The sequence below is a fragment of the Salmo trutta genome, unplaced genomic scaffold (assembly GCF_901001165.1).
Source record: "Salmo trutta unplaced genomic scaffold, fSalTru1.1, whole genome shotgun sequence".
Classification (NCBI taxonomy): domain Eukaryota; kingdom Metazoa; phylum Chordata; class Actinopteri; order Salmoniformes; family Salmonidae; genus Salmo; species Salmo trutta.
This window is the reverse complement of record NW_021823033.1, coordinates 20001-30539: the sequence shown is the minus strand read 5'-3', so window position 1 is coordinate 30539 and position 10539 is coordinate 20001. Positions and strand designations below refer to the sequence as shown.

At 44.8% G+C, this 10539-nt stretch overlaps 1 protein-coding gene across 1 annotated transcript in view; it reads right to left on the bottom strand.

Annotated features, from left to right (window-relative positions):
- Nucleotides 1–3697: 3697 nt before the first annotated feature.
- The window catches only part of LOC115188317 (hormonally up-regulated neu tumor-associated kinase), a 26002-nt gene continuing 19160 nt past the window's right edge, over nt 3698–10539 (bottom strand). Inside the window, exons 8-12 of the mRNA XM_029747113.1 lie at nt 10244–10327; nt 6425–6641; nt 4977–5092; nt 4052–4467; nt 3698–3755 (exon numbers count right to left, since the gene is read on the bottom strand). Of these exons, the coding sequence (XP_029602973.1) occupies nt 3698–3755; nt 4052–4467; nt 4977–5092; nt 6425–6641; nt 10244–10327 (891 nt within the window). The remainder of the gene's footprint in view (nt 3756–4051; nt 4468–4976; nt 5093–6424; nt 6642–10243; nt 10328–10539) is intronic.

Below are 10539 nucleotides of genomic sequence, written 5' to 3'. Positions count from 1 at the left end.
ATGCCCACTGTTACCTCTAGTCTCCCTCTATACCAGCTCTATACCCACTGATACCTCTGGCTCTGGTCTCCCTCTATACCAGCTCTATACCCACTGATACCTCTGGCTCTAGTCTCCCTCTATACCAGCTCTATACCCACTGATACCTCTGGCTCTGGTCTCCCTCTATACCAGCTCTATACCCACTGATACCTCTGGCTCTAGTCTCCCTCTATACCAGCTCTATACCCACTGATACCTCTGGCTCTAGTCTCCCTCTATACCAGCTCTATACCCACTGATACCTCTGGCTCTGGTCTCCCTCTATACCAGCTCTATACCCACTGATACCTCTGGCTCTAGTCTCCCTCTATATCAGCTCTATACCCACTGATACCTCTGGCTCTAGTTTCCCTCTATACCAGCTCTATACCCACTGATACCTCTGGCTCTGGTCTCCCTCTATACCAGCTCTATACCCACTGATGCCTCTGGCTCTAGTCTCCCTCTATACCAGCTCTATACCCACTGATACCTCTGGCTCTGGTCTCCCTCTATACCAGCTCTATACCCACTGATACCTCTGCTTCTAGTCTACACACATTATTAATGACAGAGAAATGGACTGATAAAGGTATGGAATAGTCAAGTCATAAAATATTCATCCTGAATTAAAGAAATACACATAATTTTTATGGAAGTAAAAATTAGGAATACAGTTCAGTGAATACATTAAAAAAAATGTTAATAAAGAGACAGATAATGAGGGAATTAACCCATACAGTACTATAGAGACTGATAATGAGAAAATTAACCCATACAGTACTGTAGAGACTGATAATGAGTGAATTAACCCATACATTACTGTAGAGACTGATAATGAGACAATTAACCCATACAGTACTGTAGAGACTGATAATGAGACAATTAACCCATACATTACTGTAGAGACTGATAATGAGGGAATTAACCCATACAGTACTGTAGAGACAGATAATGAGTGAATTAACCCATACATTACTGTAGAGACTGATAATGAGGGAATTAACCCATACAGTACTGTAGAGACTGATAATGAGGGAATTAACCCATATATTACTGTAGAGACTGATAATGAGGGAATTAACCCATACATTACTGTAGAGACTGATAATGAGGGAATTAACCCATACAGTACTGTAGAGACAGATAATGAGTGAATTAACCCATATATTACTGTAGAGACTGATAATGAGGGAATTAACCCATATATTACTGTAGAGACTGATAATGAGTGAATTAACCCATATATTACTGTAGAGACTGATAATGAGGGAATTAACCCATACATTACTGCAGAGACTGATAATGAGAGTTAACCCATCTTGACCATGTTCTGTTATAATATCCACCCGGCACAGCCAGAAGAGGACTGGCCCCCCCCATAGCCTGGTTCCTTTCTAGGTTTCTTCCTAGGTTTTTGGCCTTTCTAGGGAGTTTTTCCTAGGGAGTTTTTCCTAGCCACCGTGCTTCTTTCACATGCATTGCTTGCTGTTTGGGGTTTTAGGCTGGGTTTCTGTACAGCACTTTGAGATTTCAGCTGATATACGAAGGGCTATATAAATAAATTTGATTTGATTTGATTTGAGTACTGTAGAGACTGGTAATGAGAGTTAACCCATATATTACTGTAGAGACTGATAATGAGTGAATTAACCCATACAGTACTGTAGAGACTGATAATGAGTGAATTAACCCATACAGTACTGTAGAGACTGATAATGAGATAGTTAACCCATACAGTACTGTAGAGACTGATAATGAGTGAATTAACCCATACATTACTGTAGAGACTGATAATGAGATAGTTAACCCATATATTACTGTAGAGACTGATAATGAGAGAATTAACCCATACAGTACTGTAGAAACTGATAATGAGATAGTTAACCCATACATTACTGTAGACTGATAATGAGAGAATTAACCCATACAGTACTGTAGAGACTGATAATGAGTGAATTAACCCATACATTACTGTAGAGACAGATAATCAGATAGTTAACCCATACATTACTGTAGAGACTGATAATGAGATAGTTAACCCATACAGTACTGTAGAGACTGATAATGAGGGAATTAACCCATACATTACTGTAGAGACTGATAATGAGGGAATTAACCCATACATTACTGTAGAGACAGATAATCAGATAGTTAACCCATACATTACTGTAGAATTACTGTAGAGACTGACGATGAGAGTTAACCCATAATGCGCTGTGATAATGCTGTGGAATGTTCTACCTGGTTCTACCTGGTTCTACCTGGTTCCACTTGATGACATGACTGAAGAGCGCCTTGTTCATGGTAAACCGTAATCCTTTGGCACTATAGACCAGTAGCTGGTTGACATGTGGTTCTCTTCCTGACCAAGTCACCAGGATCAGTCGGGTTTCTGTCGTTCCCAGTCCGAGCAGAAATAGACTTGCGGCCCGTTGAGCAGTTTGCATGTGGCTCCACATACATACCGTTGATGTGAATGTGTGGGTAGGTAGGTAGGTAGGTAGGTAGGGTAGGGTCTCAGTGTAGGGTAGGTAGGTAGGGTAGGGTAGGGTAGGTAGGGTCTCAGTGTAGGGTAGGTAGGTAGGGTATGGTAGGGTAGGGTAGGGTAGGGTAGGGGTTGGTAGGGTAGGGTAGGGTAGGGTAGATAGGGTAGGTAGGTAAGTAGGGTAGGGTAGGGTAGGTAGGGTCTCAGTGTAGGGTAGGGTAGGGTAGGGTAGGGTAGGGGAGGGTAGGTAGGGTCTCAGTGTAGGGTAGGTAGGGTAGGGTCTCAGTGTAGGGTAGGGTAGGTAGGTAGGGACTCAGTGTGTAGGGTAGGTAGGTAGGTAGGGTCTCAGTGTAGGGTAGGTAGGGTAGGGACTCAGTGTAGGGTAGGTAGGTAGGTAGGGACTCAGTGTAGGGTAGGTAGGTAGGTAGGGTCTCAGTGTGTAGGGTAGGTAGGTAGGGACTCAGTGTAGGGTAGGTAGGTAGTTAGGTAGGGTAGGGACTCTGTAGAGTGATTAACACCCTAGTCAACTGAGTCAGTAGGGTCTCTGTAGGTCAGTAGGTCAGTAGAGTCTCAGTAGGTCAGTAGGGTCTCTGTAGGTCAGTAGGGTCTCAGTAGGTCAGTGGGTCAGTGGGGTCTCAGTAGGTCAGTAGGGTCTCTGTAGGTCAGTAGGTCAGTAGGGTCTCAGTAGGTCAGTAGGGTCTCTGTAGGTCAGTAGGGTCTCAGTAGGTCAGTAGAGCCTCAGTAGGTCAGTAGAGTCTCAGTAGGTCAGTAGGGTCTCAGTAGGTCAGTAGGGTCTCTGTAGGTCAGTAGGGTCTCTGTAGGTCAGTAGGGTCTCAGTAGGTCAGTAGGGTCTCTGTAGGTCAGTGGGGTCTCTGTAGGTCAGTAGGGTCTCTATAGGTCAGTAGGTCAGTAGGTCAGTAGGGTCTCAGTAGGTCAGTAGGGTCTCAGTAGGTCAGTAGGGTCTCTGTAGGTCAGTAGGGTCTCTGTAGGTCAGTAGGGTCTCAGTAGGTCAGTAGGTCAGTAGGGTCTCAGTAGGTCAGTAGGGTCTCAGTAGGTCAGTAGGTCAGTAGGGTCTCAGTAGGTCAGTAGGGTCTCTGTAGGTCAGTAGGGTCTCAGTAGGGTCTCAGTAGGTCAGTAGGTCAGTAGGGTCTCAGTAGGGTCTCAGTAGGTCAGTAGGTCAGTAGGGTCTCAGTAGGGTCTCTGTAGGTCAGTAGGGTCTCTGTAGATCAGTAGGGTCTCTGCGGGGCTGCTGGGAGCAGAGGGAGGTTCAGGTCAGCTACTCGACGCTGTAAGGACTGACGCAGCTGAATAGAGTTACGATTTACTCCTCCACTCCTCCCTCCTCCTCCTCTCTCACCTCCTCCTCCACCTCCTCTTCCACCTCCTCCTTCTCTCTCTCCTCCTCCTCCTCTCTCTCCTCTCTCTCCTCCTCTTCCTCTCTCTCCTCTCTCTCCTCCTCCTCCTCTCCTCCCCCTCTCCTGGCGAAGGCTCTTGATGACCAGCGCATGCTGTCTATGTGAGGGGAAAGACGGGGGTTTGGACCCGTCGACCAGCAGTCCCATGGTGCCCTGCGGCCGTACCATGTGACCCACCCATGTGACCTTCCCCCCCCTTCCCCCCCCTCCTCCCTCCTTCAGCCCAGCATTTCGTAGCTGGGGGAGAGGGGGCGGGGCCGTTTGGGCCGTTTCCATGGCGCCCGCCAGGTGTTCCCCGTCCGAGGGGCGGGCCTCCGTAGTCTCCAGGATCATTCTGGGAGATATAGAAACTCCGCCCTTCGTCTCCGAGGAGTAGAACGTCTGCAGCTTCTTTAACCGGTCGTTGTTGCCGTGGCGATGATGGTGAACGTGGTCATCGCGACAACAGTCGTCGTCGTCGTCGTGGTGGAGGTGGCTGTTGTCGAGGTCCGTCCCATTGGAGTGTGTGGTTCTGAGCGAGTGTGGTGGACGGACTGGACGGACCTGTACAGAGAGTGGCAATATAAGACAGAAGCTGGACACTAAAGAATAAAGTGATAAAATCAAACTGAACGATAATGAAAATCTACGGAGAAAATGACAACATACACTCACTGTTAAACCATAGATACAGATGATCAGCTACATTGATCTATAAAAATGCCCATCCTTTGTAGTTGCATAGCAATAATACAGAAACGTGTCCAGTCCAACAACGCGTAACTCAACGCAGTGGCGCAGGATCGTACACCGGACGGCCATTTTGTATAGTTATAACTCGGTTCTTGCGTTGCCTACATACGTAGGGTATAAATGATGCTTTTGCTCTTACATCAAATCATCTGTTAATAAAGATTTTAATGGCAATGAGCATGGATGGGGTCAATTCCAGTTCCCTTCAATTATTTTCATCGAGGAACATTTGGAATTGGTTTTCTTTCTGAATTGAAATGGAAATGACCACAATCCTGATACATGGCAAACAACATTCTGAAGAGCTTGACCAGTCTGACCTGGCCTTCTCTGTTTGGTTCCAACAGGCGTGGCAGGGGGGTGGAGTCACACAGCTTGGAGGCAGAGCTTTTAGGAGGCGTGACATGGACCAGCTCTCTGTCCCCGAACACGGAGACTGGAACACAGAACACAGAGACTGGAACGCAGAACACAGTGGCTGGAACGCAGAGACTAGAACACAGAGACTAGAACACAGAACGCAAAAACTAGAACACAGAGACTAGAACACTGAACACAGAGACTGGAACACAGAACACAGAGACTGGAATGCAGAGACTAGAACACAGAACACTGAGACGAGAACACAGAACACAGACTAGAACACAGAACACAGACACTAGAACACAGAGACTAGAACACAGAACACAGAGACTAGAACACAGAACACAGACTAGAACACAGAACACAGACACTAGAACACAGAGACTAGAACACAGAACACAGAGGCTAGAACACAGAACACAGAGACTAGAAAAGAGACTAGAACACAGAAAATGGAGACTAGAACACAGAACACAGAGACTAAAACACAGAGACTGGAATACATCCCACTAGAACATAGAACACAGAGACCAGATCACATAACATAGACTAGAACAAAGAGACCACAACACAAAACACAGAGACTAGAACACAGAACACAGAGACTAGAACACAGAGACTAGAACACAGATACTGGAACACAGAACACAGAGACTGAACACAGAGACTAGAACACAGATACTGGAACACAGAACACAGAGACTGAACACAGAACGCATACACTATAACAGAGACTAGAACACAGAACACAGAGACTAGAACACAGATACTGGAACACAGAACCCAGAGACTGGAACACAGATACTGGAACACAAAACACAGAGACTAGAACACAGAACACAGAGACTGGAACACTTAACACAGAGACTAGAACACAGAACACAGAGACTAGAACACAGAGACTAGAACACAGATACTGGAACACAGAACACAGAGACTAGAACACAGAACACAGAGACTAGAACACAGAACACAGAGACTAGAACACAGATACTGGAACACAGAACACAGATACTGGAACACAGAACACAGATACTGGAACACAGAACACAGAGACTGGAACACAGAACACAGAGACTAGAACACAGATACTGGAACACAGAACACAGATACTGGAACACAGAGCACAGAGACTAGAACACAGATACTGGAACACAGAACACAGAGACTGGAACACTGAACACAGAGACTAGAACACAGAAGTGTAACAAAGATGGTTTGGTTACCCAAGTCTTGAAGTGTGCTGAGTTCAAACCCAGTCGGTCTCTAACGTAAAGCCCCAGGATGCAAGTTGTTTCTCTGTCAGGGCTGTTGTCTGGGTCCAGGTTCTGCTTTTCTCTAAATACACTCTTCTAATCCTATTTGTGTGTGTGTGTATGCGTGTGTGTGTGTGTGTGTGTCCTACCTTCAGGAAACAGTGTGATGGCGAGCTCTTCGTCAACGAGAGGCGTGGGGGAAGGGGAAGGGAGGCACGGGGGGAGAGAGGTGGAGGAAGGGCGTGTCTCTGTGGGAGGGTCTTCCTGTCTCTTCTTGTTGCTGAGACATTCCTCCTCTGTGGACTGTGGTTGGCTCCTCGGCGGCCGGCTGGACTGCTTAGAGACCTTCTCATTGGCTGGCTCAGTCTACAACACAGTGATTGGCTGAGCCTTGGTACCTGCCGTAGAGCTGTAATATCTACAATGTGTAGTATTGTACAGTATAATTTAGTAGTAGAAAGTATGTAGTATTTTTACCTGTTGCAGTGTGTGGTGTTGCTCTTCTATAAAGTATATCATATGTGTAGTGTAGTATATAGTGTGTAGTAGTATATAGTATCATAGTGTAGTATATGTTAATAATGTAGTATATAGTATAGAGTAGTATATGGTATTATAGTGCAGTATATAGTGTATGGTAGTATATGGTGTTATAGTGTAGTATATAGTGCACAGTATTATATGGTATCATAGTGCAGTATATAGTGTATGGTAGTATATAGTATTATAGTGTGGTATATAGTATTCTAGTGTAATATATAGTATTATAGCGTATTATTTGGTATTATAGTGTAGTATATAGTGTACAATAGTAGGGTAGATTAGGGTAGTGTAGGGTACGGTAGTGTAGTGTAGTGTAGGGTAGTGTAGTGTAGTGTAGTGTAGTGTAGTGTAGTGTAGTGTAGGGTAGTGTAGTGTAGTGTAGTGTAGTGTAGGGTAGGGTAGTGTAGTGTAGTGTAGTGTAGTGTAGTGTAGTGTAGGGTAGTGTAGTGAAGTGTAGGGTAGTGTAGGGTAGTGTAGGGTAGTGTAGTGTAGTGTAGTGTAGGGTAGTGTAGTGAAGTGTAGGGTAGTGTAGGGTAGTGTAGTGTAGGGTAGTGTAGTGTAGGGTAATGTAGGGTAGTGTAGGGTAGTGTAGGGCAGGGTAGGGTAGTGTAGTGTAGTGTAGTGTAGTGTAAGGTAGTGTAGGGTAGTGTAGTGTAGTGTAGTGTAGGGTAGTGTAGGGTAGGGTAGGGTAGGGTAGGGTAGGGTAGTGTAGTGTAGTGTAGAGTATGGTAGGGTAGTGTAGGGTAGTGTAGGGTAGGGTAGGGTAGGGTAGGGTAGTGTAGTGTAAGGTAGTGTAGGGTAGTGTAGTGTAGGGTAGTGTAGGGTAGTGTAGGGTAGTGTAGTGTAGTGTAGGGTAGTGTAGTGTAGTGTAGGGTAGTGTAGGGTAGTGTAGTGTAGGGTAGTGTAGGGTAGTGTGGGGGTAGTGTAGGGCAGGGTAGGGTTGTGTAGTGTAGTGTAGTGTATTGTAGTGTAGTGTAGTGTAGGGTAGTGTAGTGTAGGGTAGGGTAGTGTAGGGTAGTGTAGGGTAGTGTAGTGTAGGGTAGGGTAGGGTAGGGTAGTGTAGTGTAGTGTAGTGTAGTGTAGTGTAGGGTAGGGTGGGGTAGTGTAGTGTAGTGTAGTGTAGGGTAGTGTAGGGGTAATGTAGGGCAGGGTAGGGTTGTGTAGTGTAGTGTAGTGTAGTGTAGTGTAGTGTAGTGTAGGGTAGTGTAGTGTAGGGTAGGGTGGGGTAGTGTAGGGTAGTGTAGGGTAGTGTAGTGTAGTGTAGTGTAGGGTAGGGTAGGGTAGGGTAGGGTAGGGTAGGGTAGTGTAGTGTAGGGTAGGGTAGTGTAGGGTAGGGTAGGGGTAGGGTAGGGTAGGGTAGGGTAGTGTAGTGTAGGGTAGTGTAGTGTAGTGTAGTGTAGTGTAGTGTAGGGTAGTGTAGTGTAGGGTAGGGTGGGGTAGTGTAGGGTAGGGTAGGGTAGTGTAGGGTAGGGTAGGGTAGGGTAGTGTAGTGTAGGGTAGGGTAGGGTAGGGTAGGGTAGTGTAGTGTAGGGTAGGGTAGGGTAGGGTGGGGTAGTGTAGGGTAGGGTAGTGTAGGGTAGTGTAGGGTAGTGTAGTGTAGTGTAGTGTAGGGTAGGGTAGGGTAGGGTAGTGTAGTGTAGTGTAGGGTAGGGTGGGGTAGTGTAGTGTAGGGTAGTGTAGGGTAGGGTAGGGTAGGGTAGTGTAGTGTAGTGTAGGGTAGGGTGGGTAGTGTAGGGTAGGGTCGTGTAGTATAGTGTAGGGTAGTGTAGGGTAGGGTGTGTAGGGTAGGGTGGTGTAGGGGTAGTGTAGTGTAGGGTAGGGTAGGGTAGGGTAGGGTGGTGTAGGGTAGTGTAGTGTAGTATAGGGTAGGGTTGGGTAGGGTAGTATGGGGTAGGGTAGGGTAGGCAGGGTAGGGAGGTGTAGGGTAGATTAAGGTGGTGTAGGGTAGGGTAGGATAGGGTAGGGAGGAGTAGGGTAGTGTAGTGTAGTGTAGGGTAGTGTAGGGTAGTGTAGGGTAGTGTAGGGTAATGTAGGGTAGAGTAGATTAGGGTAGGGTGGTGTAGGGTAGTGTAGGGTAGTGTAGTGTAGGGTAGTGTAAGGGAGGGTAAGGTAGTGTAGGGTAGATTAGGGCAGGGTAGGGTTGGTTAGTGTAGGGTAGTGCAGGGTAGGGTTGGTTAGTGTAGGGTAGTGTAGTGTAGTGTAATATAGGGTAGGGTTGGGTGGGGTAGGGCAGTGTAGTATAGGGTAGTGTAGGTTAGTGTAGGGTCGAGTAGGGTAGGGTATGGCAGGGTAGGGTAATGCATAGCATGGTGCAGTATAGTATTGCAAAGTATGGTATAGTACAGTATAGTATAGTATGGCATAGTATAGTATGACATAGTATCGTATAGTATAGCACAGTATGGTGCAGTATAGTATAGCATAGTATAGTATTGCAAAGTATGGTATAGTACAGTATAGTATAGTATGGCATAGTATAGTATGACATAGTATAGTATAGTATAGCATATAATAGTATAGTATGGTATAGTACAATATAGTATAGTATGGTATAGCATAGTATAGTATAGCATGGTATAGTATAGTATAGTATGTATAGTATAGTATAGTGCAGTATAGTATAGTATGGGATAGTATAGGACAGTATAGTATAGTGTTAGTATAGTATAGTGTTAGTATAGTATAGTATAGTACAGTATAGTATAGTATAGTATGGTATGGTATGGCATAGTATGTGTTGTATAGTATAGTATAGTATAGTATGGTATAGTATGTATAGTATAGTATAGTATAGTATGGTATAGTATAGTATAGTATAGTATGGTATGGTATAGTATAGTATAGTATGGCATAGTATGTTATAGTATGTATAGTATATTATAGTATAGTATGGTTTAGTATAGTATAATATAGTATCGTATATTATAGTATAGTATAGTATAGTACAGTATTATATTTACATCTTGCTGTGTCCTGGCTGCAGGGCTGCTCTTCTATAAAGTATATAGTATGTGTAGTGTAGTGTAGTATAGTATGGTATAGTGTAGTATAGTATAGTATAATATAGTATAGTATAGTATAGTATAGTACAGCATTATATTTACATCTTGCTGTGTCCTGGCTGCAGGGCTGCTCTTCTATAAAGTATATAGTATAGTATGTGTAGTGTAGTGTAGGGTAGTGTAGTGTAGTGTAGTGTATAGCAGTAGATAGTATCATGGTATGATATAATATAGTATTATATATATAGTATTATAGTTACATCTTGCTGTGTCCTGGCTGCAGGGCTGCTCTTCTATAAAGTATATAGTATAGTATGTGTAGTGTAGTGTAGGGTAGTGTAGTGTAGTGTAGTGTAGTGTATAGCAGTAGATAGTATCATGGTATGATATAATATAGTATTATATATATAGTATTATAGTTACATCTTGCTGTGTCCTGGCTGCAGAGCTGCTCTTCTCTCTCCAGATGGTTTTCCTGGGCAGATTCCATTCACTGGTGTCCAGCTTCTGTCACACACACAACAAACAATACACACACTGGAGCTCTGTGTGTGTGTGTGTGCGTGTGTGTGTGTGTGTTTGTGTTTGCGTGTGCATGTGCGTGTGTGCGTGTGTGCGTGTGTGCGTGTGTGCGTGTGTGCGTGTGTGTGTGTGTGCGTGTGTGTGTGTGTGTGTGTGTATAGGTCCCAGCTAGCACATTTGGTTCCTTGGAAGTTCTG